Raw genomic sequence first — 17,240 nt, 5'->3', positions numbered from 1 at the left:
GACAGAACCCAGACTGAGTGTCGGGTGAGTAGGTAACAGCAAATAAATTTTATTTTGATAACACTGTTGGAGACCCTTTCAATTAATTTACTAAGTCAACTGATGGGGCGGCATTTGGCTGAATTGGATTTGTATTGTTCTTTGAGGGGAGATAATACTTTTTCCATATTGTCTTTTGGATGCCAATGTTGTAGTTGTACAAATTGGATAGTAAAATAGCTATTTCTGGAGCTCAGGTCTTCATTACTACGGATGGGATGTTGTTGGGGACCATAGTCTTTGTGGTATCCAGTGAGATTAACCATTTTTGACATTGGGTGGCATGAATCAAATTGGCTGAAGATTGTCTTCCCAAAAGAACAGCTGTGCCAGCTTAGCCTCCTAAAAATTACACCAGCGAATCTGACAATGAAACCTTCACAAGTCAAGATGTACGAAGCAGTCAAAATTGCCACACGCAATGAGACCTTGACTACATGTCAATAATACAAAATACCAGAGAAATTCCATTATCAATGTCTCTACTTTGTCTTCCAGTCCAATCGGACACCCATCAAACAAACACTAATGTCTTTCTTGAAGCCAGCTCCACCGCATTCAGGCCAAACTGCCTCAAACTCAACTTTGTGAACTGGACATTGCCAAAATCCATCTCCCCTACTCTGTCCTGTTGTCTTAACTTCCAAATGACCAACATTTTGGGGGAGGGCCAGGCAGATCCTTCAAAAACACTCCAAAGCACAACAATAGTACTGATTGGGAAGAGTTTGTTACCAATCTTCAAAGTGGTGACAACTTGTCCATCAAGCTGCATCAATCACAGTTTGAGTCCCAACATCTTAATGATGAAGTAGAATGACAGCAGAGAAGAAAAACAAGTAAATTTTCTCATCAATCTCACTACATCGTGTAGAGTCCTGATCCATGCACCCAAAGACCTGTTGTTGAAAATCAGCCGGTTCGCTCACATGATGACCCATGAAAAGCTCATGGACCTGAGTAGAATGAAAACAGCTGATGACAACAATCATTCACAGTGTAGGTGGCTTAACTTTATAACTTTGATCTGATCCATTGATATGGACAGGATCACTTAACTCTGCCTCTAACATACTGCTTCTACTTTTCTAGCTGTCAATTTAGCTCAGTTAGCTGGATGGCTGGTTTGTGATGCAGAGTGATGCCAACAACGGAGGTTTAATTCCCGTACTGGCTGAGGTTATTCACGAAGGCTCCACCATCTCAACCTTACCTCTCATCTGAAGTGTAGTGACCCTCAGGTTTTTTTATTTCAAAAATATATTTTATTCATATATATAAATCTGGAAAAACATTACAGAAACATTTCTGATCATTACAACAGTGATGTGTGATCATATTTACATTTTTCCTGAGATCAAAATTTATACTGTGTCCAGTCTGAGAATGTTGAGGGCGGCATGGTGGCATAGTGGTTAGCACTGCTGCCTCACAGTACTATGGACCTCAGTTCGATTCCTGGCTTGGGTCATTGTCTGTGTGGAGTTTGCACACTCTTCCTGTGTCTGTGTGGGTTTCTTCCGGGTGCTCTGGTTTCCTCCTGCAGTCCAAAAGATGTGCAGGTTAGGTGAATTGGCCATGCTAAATTCTTCCTCAGTGTACCCGAATAGGCACCAGAATGTGGCGACTCAGGGATTTTCGCAATAACTTCATTGTAGTGTGAATTTAAACCTACTTGTGCCTAATAAATAAATAAATTTTACATATATATCAATACAAGTCCAAAGTCTTGAAGGAGTGCTGCAAAGATTGGCCAGACTGATTCCAGTGTTGGTGGGACTGATGTATGAGGAGAGATTGACTAGTTTAGGATTGTTTTTGCTGGAGTTTGTACGAATGGTGGGGGGGGGGGGGGATCTCATAGAGAATTATAAAATTCTAACAGGACTAGACAGGGTAGATGCAGGGCAAATGTTTCCAATGGTGGGATTGTGCAGAACCAGGGGTCACAGTCTGAGGATTCAGGGTAGTCATGATGTGGATATGCCGGCGTTGGACTGGGGTAAACACAGTAAAAAGTCTGACAACACCAGGTTTAAGTCCAACTGATTCATTTGATAGTACACTCCCTAGCTTTTGGGGGTTAGTCCCCATTCACCTGATGAAGGGACTAACTCCGAAAGCTAGTGAGTGTACTCTCAAATAAATCGGTTGGACTTAAACCTGGTGTTGTCAGACTTTTTACTGGATTCAGGGTAGACCATTTAGGACGGAGATAAGGAGACATTTCTTCACCTAAAGAATGGTGAGCGTGTGGAATTAATTACCACAAGAAGTAGTTGATGTCAAAACATTGAATGTTTTCAAGCACTTGAGGCGAATGGGATGAAGGGTTATGGGGAGAAACCAGTATTAGGCTATTGAGTTGGACAATCAGCCATGACCATGATGAATGGCGGAGCAGACTTAAAGGGCCAAATGGCCTCCTGCTCCAAAATCTATGTTTCTATGAAGAACAGGTTAACCTTTGACATGAAAAGCATTAGGAAATGATTGCAGTCTAAGCCACTTGGAGGACTCCCATTTTGAAAATGTTGGTGTGTTTCTTTTGAAATTTAAATATATTGTCATATTCACTGACATTTCCAATAATGTTTCAGCAACTCCTTAATCTTAATATAAGGCCAGTTAGAGAACTCAGGATGGTGAATCTTCCCATCTTTCAGAATTACTGTCTATCCATTTGCTATCTGGTGTGTTTTCTTCCATTTCAGGAAGAACTTGAGGAGAAGGAAAAGAAGGCCACAATTGAACAGATCCTGAATGAGGTGATAGCTGGCGTGCGCACCCCAGAGCGATCCCCATCCCCCATTGAAATGTTATTCATTGAGGAAGAAGTCTTTGAGAAGAAGAACCCCAAGGTAAATATCTCAAGATGATGAGAATCGCAGGCTGCGGGTTGAAGAGTCTTCTTTACAACAGAGTCTGCCTGGCACAGTCACTAGTATTCCAATGGCCAGCTCACAATTAGTTAATACACGTAATAAAATTGTGTGCCCTTGATGAGATAGTGAACCTATGCTAAAGGTAAGTGTTGCCCAAAGGTATTAACCTGATTAGTTAACTCTGCTTGCCTCTGATAGATGCTACCTGACCTGCTGAGTATTTCCAGCATCTTTTGTTTTTAGTCTACAGTAATGAATATCATGTTAGGGATCAATGTAACACCTTGCTTTTATACAATACATTTCATTCAAACCCACAGTCCAGAGTGCTTTTTAAATCAATCTAGAGAAATTGATGCCAATAACTGGAAGGAGAGACACAGAGGGTGGAATTTTTTCAAAAGAATTACTGTCATTTTGGGCGCGAGAACATGCCAGTGCGAATCTGATCACGATCTTCCCACACTTAGTAATTTTTTTGGAGAGGGTGAGTTTTTTATGCCAGTTTAGAGACAGGCAAGGCAAGACTGACTTCACAGAGATCAGGTTGCTGTTTTTAAAGGGTGCCTGCCCCAATCTCAAAGTGAAATTGAAGACCCCCTCCCCTCACCGGACATCAGGAACCCCCACCCCAAAGTGGTTCCTGTTGTATGAGGATTTCCAGTCAGCTGTACTGGAGGAGATGATGAGGAGCATCATTCACAGATGCTCGACCTACTTCTGCGCCCACAAGTCCAGCTCCACTGAAGCAAGCTCACTGGTGTCTACTGAGTCACCAGTGGGTACTGCGCAGGGCACTGTGTAGTTGTAAAGCTTCTGAAAGACTGATCTATAGTTGAGACATGAGTTCCATTGTGTTTCTTTCCTTAAGGAGGATTGAAATTGTTATGGTGTGGCTGTTATAGTGTCGTCAAGAGATTTAAGACTTTGTTAGGAACAAAAGTATTTATTGATAAGAAAAGCTTAGGTAGAGGAGTTTGCTGCTCTGGAGCAACATTCCAGTCTTTACGTGCTTACAACATGGCTTCTGTAAGATTCTGCCTGAGAGTACTCCACCCTCTGGTGTGATCTCAGATTCCATTGGTCCCTCAAGTCAGGTGATTCACTTCTGCTATATTGTCTTAAGAGATAGACATCAAATATATCACATAAACTAAGGGGGGAGAAATGTTAGAGTGTTAAAGTAAGCTTCTTCCTATTTGAATTTATAGACTGATATCTTTATTGGGTATGAGCATGCAGGACTGATGTCATCAGTAGCGTGGGCTTTAGAGGATTTAGTCTTATCACAAGGGACCTGTAATTAGCTGTTTTGTCAGTGGGCCGTATGCCCTATGGAGAGCACCATTGGGGGTTGGGAGGGGTGTGGCCCTTTAGTTTGGGGAGTGGTTGCCTCAGTGCTTGTGGGAGAGGCGGGTAGGTGATTTCCCCTGTGCTCATGGGTGGAGGTTCCTCATTTCCATGGGGGAGGGGAGGGAGGAGTTTTGTTTTGGCACAGTTTTGCCCCGATTTCTATGAAGTTGACATTTCCAGCTCTAACAGGCCTCACTCCACCAGAGTGAGAGCAAAAACCACACTCCCAGATTTTCTGTGGACAGAGTCCCAGAGAATCTAGAGAGAAAACTTGACTGTGCAGCGGAAGGGCAACCTGTCAGTTCTGCAAGATTTCATTCCACGTCTTTTTTGAGCAATAGTTGAGTTCTGTACTATTAAACAACTATCTCTATCTTCCTCAGTTCTAACAAAGGGTCATTGACCTGGCATGTTAACTCCATCTCTCTCTCTCTCTCTCTCTCTCTCTCTAGCTATAGAGGCTGTCAGACAAGTATTTCCAGAATTATCTGTTTTTATTTCATTTGTCCAGCACTTATAGTATCTTGCCAAGTAGTTTATTGCTAACCCTGTCAGCCTTAGCTTCCTTTGGGAAAATTGTCAAAGTAAGTAAGGAGGAGGAGAGGGTGGTAAAGACAACAAGATGTGAAAAAGATCCTTCCTTTGCAGAACTCACTCTGATAATATTGATACAGGAGCACTGCTGGGAAATTCAGCTAATCAGAATTTCTGTTCTTCTCTGCAGCTGCTCTACAAATTTAATGTAGTGCAAAGCCTCAAGGAATTGTGGAAACAGTGCTTTGTGTGTAGTAAAGATGCAGAAGAAACAGGTGTGAATGTGCCTAAGGACAAGAAGCAGGTCCCCACCAAGTCTATGGAAAATAAAAAAGGCTCGACACCTATGAGCCAGTCACCTGACGAAGCAGGGGAGCAACCCAAGCAGAGGGCTCGCTCTCAGGGCAAGTCGACTTCTCAACGTATGGAACGTGCTGAGCAAGTGAAGCAACCTGATAAAGCCCCACCATCTAACAGAGCTACACCAGCTGATGAAACAGAAGAGTCTTCCAAGCACAAGGGTCGTACCCTTGGCAAAGCACCTTCTCATCAAGCAGAGCAAAAGCAAAGCAAAAAGGCCCGTTCCCATGGCAAGAGGTCTGCCCAACGTGTGGAACAAAGAGGGAGTTTGAAACTCACCAATGAAACAACATCAACCGGCAAAGCTCAGTCACCTGACGAATCAGAACCCGAGTGGGACCTGTCCATCAGTTCTTTCAGACAGGTGCAGTTTTCTTTGCTGCTGTTTCTTGCATATGTGCAAGTGATTGTGATTTGCATACAATATATTACTTCCTTTACTGATTTTAGGAATATAGTGAAATTCATGTTTTTTTAAAATTATTTGTTCTGTGAATGTGGGAGTTACCTGTTGTCCAAACTTGCTTGCCCCAAAGACATTAGTCAACCCATAATGTACATCAGGCCAAAAAGGACAGGTGGTTAGCTTTCCTTTCCTGAAGAACATTGGCCTACGTGTTGGGTTTTCAATGACAGCTCATCACATAAGAACATAAGAGCATAAGAAATAGGAGCAGGAGTAGGCCATCCAGCCCTTCGAGCCTGCCCCGCCATTCAATAAGATCATGGCTGATCTGTCATGGCTCAGTTCCACATTCCCGTCCTCTCCCCATAACCTTTAATCCCCTCTCTTATCAAAAACCCATCAACCCGCGTCTTAAAAATATTTAGCGAGGTAGCCTCCACCACTTCAACGGGCAGAGAATTCCAGAGATTCACCACCCTTTGAGTGAAGAAGTTCCTCCTCAACTCTGTTCTAAACCGCCCCCCCTTTATCTTGAGGCTGTGCCCCCTAGTCCTACTGTCCTTTCTGAGCGGGAAGAGTCTCTCCACCTCTATCCTATCCATCCCATTCATCATCTTATACGTCTCAATGAGATCTCCCCTCATTCTTCTAAACTCTAACGAGTACAAGCCTAGTTTATTCAGCCTCTCCTCATAGCTCAACCCCCTCAACTCCGGTATCAGCCTAGTAAACCTCCTCTGCACTCCCTCCAAGGCCAAAATATCTTTGCGCAGGTGCGGCGCCCAAAACTGCACACAGTACTCCAGCTGCGGCCTCACCAATGCCCTATATAGCTGCAGCAAGACCTCCCTACTTTTATATTCAATCCCCCTCGCTATGAAGGCCAGCATCCCATTAGCCTTCCTGACCACCTGCTGCACCTGCAGGCTGGGTTTTTGCGATTCATGCACAAGGACCCCGAGGTCCCTCTGCACCGTCGCCTGCTGCAGTTTTTCGCCACGTAAGTAATAATCCTTCCTACCATTATTCCTACCAAAGTGGACCACCTCACACTTGCCAACATTAAATTCCATTTGCCAGTTCCTGGCCCATTCGCCCAGCCTATCTAGATCCTTCTGCAGACTCTCCACACCCTCCGCACAATTTGCCGTTCCACCAATCTTGGTGTCATCAGCAAATTTCGACACCATATACTCGGTTCCCTCCTCCAGATCATCTATATAAATGGTAAAAAGCTGAGGCCCCAGCACCGACCCCTGGGGCACTCCACTAGTCACCATCCGCCAATCCGAATAGCACCCTTTGACCCCCACTCTCTGCCTCCTATTTGACAACCAATTCTCTATCCACGCTAACACCCTACCCCCAACTCCATGTCCCCTGACCTTCTGCAATAACCTCTTGTGAGGTACCTTGTCAAATGCCTTCTGAAAATCAAGGAAGACCGCATCCACCGGCTCTCACTATGGTCACTCTTCTGTTGCCCTCCATAATGAAAATAATAACTGCCAGATTTCCAAAGCCTGGATGTAGTTTCTACTCTCTCACTTTTGGTAGCTAATCATTTTGTCCTAGTTTTCAGACCACTTGTCTTGAAGATGTGATTGTTACTGGAACCATTCTTCCATATGTGAGTTCAAGGACTGAGGGTCAATGACGTTTCAGTTTCTTAGGTCCCCCGTGCCCTAAAGAATGTGCTGAAGTACTGATGGCAGTGTTTTAGGCCTGTGTTGCAAGCCGACAGAGAAGAATTAAAATTTGGATCACTGTTCCAGTCACACCCAGCCTTTTTGGAATGAGCCACAATTGAAAAAGTACTCTCTCACTCTACTCAAGATGAATTCCCCAATATCCATTTTCTCTTAACTCCATCTAATGCTAATCGTGGCCTAATGCTGGCAGCTGCTGGCTAATATTCACAATCTCTATACTCTTGGTGGATCAAGAACAATTCACGTGGAACTTTAAATGAATTGCCTTCCCATTAACAGTAAGGTCTGGTGCTGTATAGAATCTGTATTGTTGGATCCTGAGTGATTTTTCCCTTTGCTCATGGAATGTGGTGCTGCTGCTAGCACAGTATTTGTTGCCCATCCCTAAAGTGATGGCCTAATAGTATTGTCACTGGACTAGTGACTCAGGGTAATGCTCTGCAGGCCAGGGTTCAAATCCCACAGATGGTGATATTTGAATTCAGCAAAAATCTGGAATTAAAAGTCTAATGATAACCATGATCCATCGTTGATAGTCATAAAAACCCACCTTATTCAATAGTTCCTGATCTACAGCAACGGGGTTGACTCTGAGATGCTGTCTGAAATAATCTAGTTAGTCAGTCAGTTCAAGGGCAATTGAGGACAAGTAGTAAATGTTGGCCTAGCCGGCAACACCCATATACCATTGAATGAATAAAATAAAAATTACCCTTGAGAAGATCATGCTATGCTGCCTTTTTGAACCACTGTGGTCCATTGATTGAAGAAACATCCACAATACTGTTGGGAAAGAAGTTCCAGGAATTTGACCCCAAAACAGGGAGCAAGGGGAAATGTTTCCAAGGCTATGGGGAGAGGAGTGCAAGTCAATAGGAATGATTAAATAGCTCTTTTGAAGAGCTGACGCAGGCACAGTGGGCAGAATGATCTCCCCAGGCTGTCTGATTCAAGACTGCTGTTGCAAGTTCTCCATGATGTAAAGAGCACCACAACTCCATCATTGAAATTTCCTTCTACTGGCTGGTTCCCTTAACTAAATATGTTCATAGAGATCTCAGTCCACCTGTCTGGGTTAACCTGATACTTTTTCCATTGCTGTTTGTATAAACCAGCATCAAGAATGATCTAAGCAGATTCACAAAGTGGGTAATGCAATTTGGAGTAAATCATCCTTATTCTACTTAAGATGTGCTCACACCCAGTTGCCTTGAAGTTGTGTTCCTGTCTCTCTGATCAATGGTTTATGTGCTGCCATTTCCCTGATCTTTAAATAGGGTAGATTTCACAAAAAATGGACTAGCACAATTATGGAAGCACTTGAATTGGAAGCTCTGCATTAATGAAAGAGGGGCACAGATTATTTTGTTTTGGAATTTATGGTGAGACCCTGTGTTTGTCTAAAACATGTTGCTCGATCAGGATGTGCTAACCTTGCTGGAGGATGTCGAGCAGAAGGACAAAGCCCTGGAACAGCTCAACCTGAAAGTGCTGGAACTCTCCAAAGCATCAATTAGTACTCAAGAGGACATTTTCTATAAATTGCTGTAAGTGGAACCCTTTGACCTCATGATTCATTCTGTTGTCCTATATTTCTAAATGCTAAGCTTTAGATAAAATATGTGCCAATCAAAATAGTATGGAACAGTTTCCCATTTTCATCATCTGATACCTGGTTAGTTGTAACATGGTAAGCTCAGAGCGGTCCCTGTTGGGATCGCAACTGTATACAATATATATTAATGACTTGGAGGAAGGGGGTTATCGTCAAATTTGCAGGCGACACAAAAATAGGTGGAAAAACAAGTTGCCAGATGGATACAATTCACAAAAAGTTACTGATGAGTTAAATAAGTGGGCAAAAAGGCCTACTCCTTGTCCTTTTTCTTTGGTCTTATAGTCTATGTCACCCCTACCGAGTGGTGGTGGTTTCTCTGTATCTGCATGATCAGATTGTTGTACCATTTTAAACACTTTGATCTCTCCTCAACTTTCTAAATCCAATGGAATAGAAAGATAATGCAACTTTTCCTTCCGGTTTAATCCTTTAAACTCAGTATCATTCAGGTCAGTATGCACTGCATCCCATCCATTTTTTCAAAGGTATAATGTCCAGAACCAAATGTAGTTCTCAAAATGGGGTCTGATCAAGGCTCCATAAAATTAAAGCATAATGTGCTCACTGACACAGCTAATATTGAATTGCTCATGGATTTAGCAGGTATAATGTTTGACTGCACTCCTATACAAGGGGATCCTATAAGGGGATCTTATAGAGACGTATAAGATGATGAAGGGGATGGATAGGGCAGAGGTAGAGAAATTCTTCCCACTTAGAAAGGATAGCAGGACTAGAGGACACAGCCTCAAGATAAGGAGGGGGGGCAGTTTAGATCAGAGTTGAGGAGGAACTTCTTCACTCAAAGGGTGGTGAATCTCTGGAATTCTCTGCCTGTTGAAGTGGTGGAGGCTAGCTCACTGAATATATTTAAGTCATGGATAGACAGGGGAATTTGATAGACAGGGGAATTAAGGGTTATGGGGAGAAAGCGGGAAAGTGGAACTGATCCACTTCAGATCAGCCATGATCTTATTGAATGGCGGGGCAGGCTCAAGGGGCTAGATGGCCTACTCCTGCTCCTATTTCTTATGTTCTTATGTACAAATTAATTGCTTCCCTATATTTCTTTTGATACAGTTATAAACTTTGGCAAGGAACAGTGGATGAGCTTGTTAGTTATGCAATGCACCTCAGGGAAATAATGGGTCTGCCTGAAAAAGAAATCGAAGACAGTGCCATCGTGGAAGAAACCCGTAAGTTATAGGGAAAACTGCTTTACTGTGGACTCAGTGATTTGTTAACTCACAGCCAGCAGGTAAAATTGTTGTTGTTTTTTCTGGTATCACATGTAATAACATTCATTGTCATTCTGCATCTTTTGCAAGCTGTAGGAGTGTAGCCTAGTGCAATAGTTCTCAAACTGGGCTCTGCAGTCTCCTCGGGATTGATGGAGACTTTCCAGGGATGTGTCAAATGATTGGAAGTGCTTACCAATCAGAACCTGCCTTATGGGTGGGTAACTCCCCAGGATGCAGTGATCAAGAGGGCACCTTGGTGAAGGGTAACTGAGCAGTGGCCAGGGGTGGAATTGTGAGACTAGAGTGCTGTGCAGCTGCCATGTGTATATCACAGTGAGCTGGCTGTCTCACCAAGGAGGGGAGCATAAATGAAGAAATGCTGAAAACAACACACAGAACAACAGGTAGATGACCAACAATTACCAAAGCTGGTGGTGGACTACAGGCGAATTCAGCCTTGAACAAGAAAGGGTAGGTTTTTTTTTTCAGAATCATATACTTAATCTCAAAGGAAAACTGACAATATATAAGTTTGTCCAGGGTCTCATGTTTCCTCATTTAGAGAGGTAGTCCATGATTATTAATCCATGAAAAGAATTCCTTCAGTCAAAATGTCTGAGAACCACTGACCCAAATGCAAATGTTTCTGAGAAATGTACACGATACATTGGCATGATGTTGCCTACTGGCATTTCCAAACATATACTCCTCCCACAGTTGTGTGACTTGGAGCTAAACATCCTTTATGGTTGGTGTCTTTTATTGTCCTTGGTTAGGCAATGTCTGTCAGCTGTTGACAGGACTAGCTTTGATGTGTCAAACTGAGAGCATCAAGTATTCTGTTAATTAATTCTGTACACCCGGTTTTACAAGTTTCCAAGGAGATCAAAGATTGTGAACCTTTGGAATTCAGTATCCCAAAGAGCTGTAGATGTTGAACATATTCAAGGCAAAGATCCATAGATTTACTTTGAGACTGAGGGAATAAAGAATATAGTGCAGGAAGGTGGAATTGAGGTAGAATTAGCCACACTGTTATTGAATGGTAGAGCAAGTTTGAAGGATCAAATTGTTCTTGTTCTTATTTAAGTGCTGACTGCAGACAAGAGACTTCCAGAAAATAGCATGATGACCTGTTCTTTTAGCACAATCTCATTAAAGAAAAGCTCTTTAGATCATATCAGCTGATGTTTGATGGTTTTGTTCCTGAGTTGTCTGGGTGTATGGTGTTTAGCTGCCCCAGTGGACTTGTTTAATCTGGCCTGTCCCTTTAAATTCAGAAGTACTCTTTGTCAGGAAATAGTCTGAATAGTCCATTCCTGAGAAATATAGTCTTGTATTTATATAGCACCATTCAGGTAATGAAACATCCTAAGGAGCTTTACAGAAGTATTATGAAACTAAATATGAAGAAAATAAAAAGATATTAGGTCTGATGACCAAATGTTTTGATGTGGAGATGCCAGCTTTGAACTGGGGTAAACACAGTAAGAAGTCTCACAGCACTAAGTTAAAGTACAACAGGTTTATTTGGTAGCAAAAGCACTACCTTTCGGAGTACTGCTCCCTCATCAGGTAAGTGGGAGAACTCCAAGGAGATTGGCCTTAAAGAGTGTAGGTGAGATACAGAGGTAGAGTATGGTAAGGATGGTATTCCAGACGTTGCTGCCCAGGCATCTGAAAGCACAGCCACCAGTGGTGAAGTAATTACGATTGGGAATGTACAAGAGGCCAGAATTGGAGTAGTGTGGATATCTCAGAGTATTGTGAAGCTGGAAGAGATTATAGATAGGGACAGGTGAAACCATGGAGAGATTGGAAAGCAAGGTCGAGAATCAAGATGTTCCTTGACAAGGAGCCAAAGTAGTGAGCAAGCAGAGGAGTGATGTGAGAACCGGACTTAATGCGAGTTAGGACGTAGGCAGCAGAGTTTTAGATGAACTCAGGGTTATGGAAGTCAGAACCTAGGAGATCAGCTGTTGGAATAGTCGAGTTTGAATGAGGGTTTCAACATCAGATGAGCTGAAACAGGAACAAAATCTGACAATGTTATGGTGATGGCAGAAGGTAGCATTAGCAATGGCACAAATGTGAGGTCAGAATCTCATCTTGGGATCAAATGTGATACCAAGGTTGCAAAAAGACTGAGTTAATCTCCAGCTGTTGCCAGGGAAAAGGGATAGAGTTGGAGTAGAGGGTTAGTGGAGGTTGGGTTTAAAGCTAGGGACATTTGGGAAGAAGTGGGGGGATTGCCCCCTCATCCACAAAGTGTTGTCCTTGAAGATGAAACTCAGGGAGTCGCAGGACACCTGAGCGCTTTGACCACATGGACCAAGAACCAGTGCAGTTCAGTGAACACTTGGCTGGGTGGGTAAACGAGACTTCATTCAAACGAGATACGGGCCACAAGGTTTTGGATAAGCTCATTGTTATAAAGTAAGAAAGACGGGACGTTAGCCAAGAGAGCATTGAAATAGTAGCGAAAGGCACTATATAGGTCCAAGTTGTTATAAAAGTATGCTTTCTTTTTCAAATAAAATATATTCTCCCAAACATTAATCCTACTGATCCATCCTCACAGGGCTGCAAGAGTCAATTTAGCTTCAGATGGAAACAAACAGGTCAGCAAAATGGGTCCTGCAAGTGATACATTGAGAGAGGGGAGGGCCATGTGTAGCACGGCCAATTAGCAACTTCAGGGCAGCATGATATATATGCTCAGCACCTGCTCTCCCCGAACAATTCATTATCACAACTGAGAGTAGGAAATGTTGTGGAATCCAGTGATAGCTTGTAAATTCATGCCTAATATTATTCTAGGTCTGTGTGCTTCATTGCACACTTATATATATATATTGCACACTTGTGTGTGTGGTACCTTATATACATATATAAGGTATCAGCCAGTGCCTGGAGGAATCCTGCAATGTTGATTGCGCAAGTTCATCCAAGGCCTTTAGCTGTTCTTGTTTTATTCATTCGTGGAACATGAGTATCACTGGCTGGCCAGTATTTATTGCCCATCCCTAGTTGCCCTTGAACCAATTGGCTTGCTGAGCCATTTCAGAGGGCAATTCAGGGGCAATCATATTGCTGTGGCTCTGGAGTCAGACTAGGTAAGGATGGCAGATCTCTTTCCCTAAAGGACATTAGTGAACCAGATGGGTTTTTCCAACAATGAACAATGGTTTCATGATCATCAGTAGATTCTTAATTCCAGATATGTTATTTTTTGAATTCAAATTCCACCTCCTGCCATGGTGGGATTCGAACCCTGAGTTTCTGGATTAATAATACCACTAGACCATCACCCCCTTCTAAATTTTTATTATTTATTAAGAAATTTGGTTGAAAGTCAAAACCAAAGGTCAGGATTTGTACCTATGAAAGAGTGGAAGAAAGATGCAATCAATAAATAAATACAGAATTGATGATGCCCCTGCTTGCTGTTAAAGAAAGTATTGAATGGTGTCCTTCAGTATTGGTAGAACTGGCATCTCTGAGACATGGCAGCATATCTCTGCAGAACTAAGATGCAGATTTAGGAGATCTTTTGAGCGGCAGTCAATGTGTAAGTGGCAGTCAGTGGGCGGAATTTTCCAGCCCTTCCCGCTAACAAGATCCTCCAGACCTACTGAACCCTGCAGCAGGTTTCCATGTGGCAGGACAGGCGAGCAGTGCAAAAAGCTGCAGACATTGGCAGAACTGGAAGCTCCTGCCGGTAGCTAATGACGAGCCACCTCGACTGCCGGTAAACGTGCCACGGGGAAGGGATGGAAAATCCCACTAACGTATGTGCCTGAATTAGGAGGAAAACACAACTGGTTTGTGTGAGCTTAAGGACATGAACTGTGCTTTCAAGGAAACTATGATGACCTCCTATCTGTTGATTATATCATCAATTATGTTCCAATATTTATAGATTTCTCATATTGAGTTTCTCCACATAAATCATTTGTGGTTTAGAAATGATTACCCCTGTCTATCCTGGGTGAGTGAATAATGGTGTGAAAGGGTTATTTCTCACCGGAGATCTTTGAGCAGGTTGGGTAAATTGAACTTGGCGTTAAGAGCGTAAATCGTGAAGGAAGACAATGTCATGAAGTCCATCAGTCATACTACTTCACAGCTGGTGTACACTTTACCCTATCATGGGCTGAAATTTTATCGGCACACCTGCCCCAATTCCAGATGTGAGCAAGGCTCAGAGAACAGCATTCTCCGTCAGCCTTGGGAAGGATTGTACAAACCTCAGGCGGACATGCTGGTAAAATTCCACTCATGGACTCTATCCATCCATTTAATTTCTCATAGCCCATGTAAAATCTAGCTTATTATGCACATCCACCAGTTCATTTTGTTGTGAGAAAGGTTCCTTCAAACACACTTCAAAAAGAGTTTTAAACTTTGCGTGCGGCAATACATCTTAATGTAACCGTTTCATGGCCTAAGTTATTGAGCTTTCTGTTCTTATGTTATGGTATTTGTGTGTTTCCACTTTGTTACTTCCTCAGCCCTCGTTCTCATGGTTGTTACTTCTTTTTAAGGGTATTGACTTTTTGCTGGATATCTGATTCACTTTCTTAAAACTGTGCCAGGGTCAAGGGGAATAACAAAAGATAAGTTTATTTTTCTTCACAATTTGGAGCACTGAGACCTGAACTTATTTCTTTTGCATATCTCAGAACTCATGCTACCGCAAGTTCATGTTCATGAAGGTAAGATGTCTCGAACTGCCCACTCATTACACTATGCTTTTTCCAAGGTTATAAGCTTAGTTGTTGACACCATATTGTGTGGTTTAGAGTCAGGTGTAAAGTAGCATTCATAGATATTAAAGCCAGTTAGATTATCCAAGCATACAAGAGGCTAGTATAAGTAAAAACAGGACCAGGCGGGTCTAACCCCACAGTGACACACTCAAGTGTCATCCCTTAAAGAGGCAAAACCACAACCATTTCAGATGGGATCAGCTCAGTGGGAATGTTAGGTTGGAAGGGAAGGGAAAACCAGGGCAAAAGTTCCACGAGGTGCTCATGGAAAGGATTGGGCTAAGAGACCCATAGGGAAGAAGATGCATTAGCTAGAGTAGAAAAAAAGAGAGATTTGGTTTCTTTGTGAATTGTGCAATAAATAGGGAGGATAGGGCCTGGCAGTGGAACACTTTTCACTTCAGAACAATAGTGTTAGCATCAGTCACTGAGGTAAAATTCCAACTAACTGTTCTAGTAATGTGTCTCTGACCCAGCTTTGGAGAAAAAAAATCCTTAGTGTTACAGTTCCCCATTTTCTATTTGACTGAACTCACTGCAACTATCTCATAAATTGGAAGCCCATTAAGAGTTTGCAAAGGTATTTTGTGTCAGAAACAAATTCCTTCATTCATGAAATAGTCATTCATGAAGTTAGTTTTGCACAGTTTTAACGCTTTGAATTGCCACTGAGTTCAGAGAACAGCATCCAAGGTGATTGCCAAACCTAGGGTTCTGGGTATAAGGGCTGACGGACAGAACTGACCTCAGATATGAAAAATTACAATTGTTGGGGATCATTTTGCTGTTATTTAATGTTCTGTGAGATATAGATGTAGATTATTTAATCTCAACACAAGATTGTTAAGCTTTAAGCAAGGCTGGAGGAAATCTTTTTCCATAGTGTACAGTGAGGATCCATAATATGTACTTCCTCTGCTACTGCAATTTTTGAAAGAAAGTTGTTGGTTTTGAATGATGAAGGCATATATATGCATAGACAATATTGGGGAGTTTAGGAAGACATTCACATCTTTACCTGAGATTATTGAATGAGTGGGCTATATTCCTAGTAGACTGTACATGAGCGGCATGGTGGCACAGTGGTTAGCACTGCTACCTCAAAGTGCCAGAGACCTATGTTCAATTCCGGCCTTGGGTAACTGTTTGTGAAGTTTGCACATTCTCCCCTTGTCTGCATGCATTTTCTTTGGGTGCTCCAGTTTCCTCCCACAATCTAAGGTTGTGCAATTTAGATGTATTGACCATGCTAAATTGCCCTTTAGTGTCCAACGATACGTAGGTTTAGGGGGATTAGCAGGCTAAATACATGGGATTACTGAGATGGGGCCTGGGTAAGATTTACAAACAAAAGTGGGTTGGTGCAGACCTGATGAGCCAAATGGCCTCCTCCTGCACTGTAGGGATTCTATGATGATGACCCAAATGACTTTGTTTTTTTTAACATTGAGCTGCATTTATTTTTAGAATTTTCTTAACATTTTCCCAATTACTGCACACTAGACCAAACTATGCATTCTGTTTTTCCATTATCCTTTTACTAATTTTTTTGTGATAACCCAGTTACCTCTAGTGTTGATACAGAAGAAGGTACTTCTATGTCAGTTGGTAAGTAAAAACAAAAACACAGGTAGGAAGTTGTAGAAATGTCAGAATATCTTAAGTTAGTAAGGTTAAAACAGGAATCCACTGGAGTAGATGGATGGAATTGGATTTCAATCATCTTTGATTGCAAAATGAATTCAACAATAGTACCAAAGAACCAGAATCACATCAAAATAAGTTACAACAGCAATTTAGCAAGGACTACATCACATAATTTTGATAGTATTTACGGCACAGAAACAGACCAGTTACTCCAGAAGGTCAATACCAAATATTAATGTGTCATACGAGTTTCCTCCCATCCTTCTTCATCTATCTTCATCAGCTTTTCCCTTTTGTGTTTATCTAACTTTCTTTTAAATGCATCTATGCTATTCATCTCCATGCTTATTGGGGGAATGAGTTCCACATTCTAACCATTCTCTGGGCAAAGAAATTTCCCCTGAATTCTGTTGAATTTATTTTGTTTGGACAGAATTTTACACTCCCACCCCAAGGCTGGTTCTGAGGTGGAGAGGGAATGTAAAATTGAATGGATTGGTTTCCCCCCTAGGAACTTGTCCACCCAAACTGAGATGCAATTTCACATCATGACGGACTTGGCCTTGGGCAGGAATCCCACCTTTTCTTCCTGCCAAGCCTCAAATTTTAACTTGGCCAGTAGGGTGGAAAGTGACAATAAAGCTTTTTCCATTTGGGTGAGAAGTTGTGGGTG

The 17,240-nt window shown here is 42.2% G+C and overlaps 1 protein-coding gene across 1 annotated transcript in view; it reads left to right on the top strand.

Moving 5' to 3' along the window:
- The window catches only part of mycbpap (mycbp associated protein), an 81,570-nt gene that overhangs the window by 45,753 nt on the left and 18,577 nt on the right, over nucleotides 1-17,240 (top strand). Inside the window, exons 14-17 of the mRNA XM_080208995.1 lie at nucleotides 2,754-2,900; nucleotides 5,002-5,535; nucleotides 8,712-8,836; nucleotides 9,988-10,103. Coding sequence (XP_080065121.1) covers nucleotides 2,754-2,900; nucleotides 5,002-5,535; nucleotides 8,712-8,836; nucleotides 9,988-10,103 — 922 coding nt within the window. The remainder of the gene's footprint in view (nucleotides 1-2,753; nucleotides 2,901-5,001; nucleotides 5,536-8,711; nucleotides 8,837-9,987; nucleotides 10,104-17,240) is intronic.

This window comes from Carcharhinus amblyrhynchos, chromosome 21 (assembly GCF_965287045.1).
Source record: "Carcharhinus amblyrhynchos chromosome 21, sCarAmb.v2.hapA, whole genome shotgun sequence".
Taxonomy (NCBI): domain Eukaryota; kingdom Metazoa; phylum Chordata; class Chondrichthyes; order Carcharhiniformes; family Carcharhinidae; genus Carcharhinus; species Carcharhinus amblyrhynchos.
Note: the sequence above shows the minus strand (reverse complement) of the source record. Positions and strands in the feature narration are given on the sequence as shown.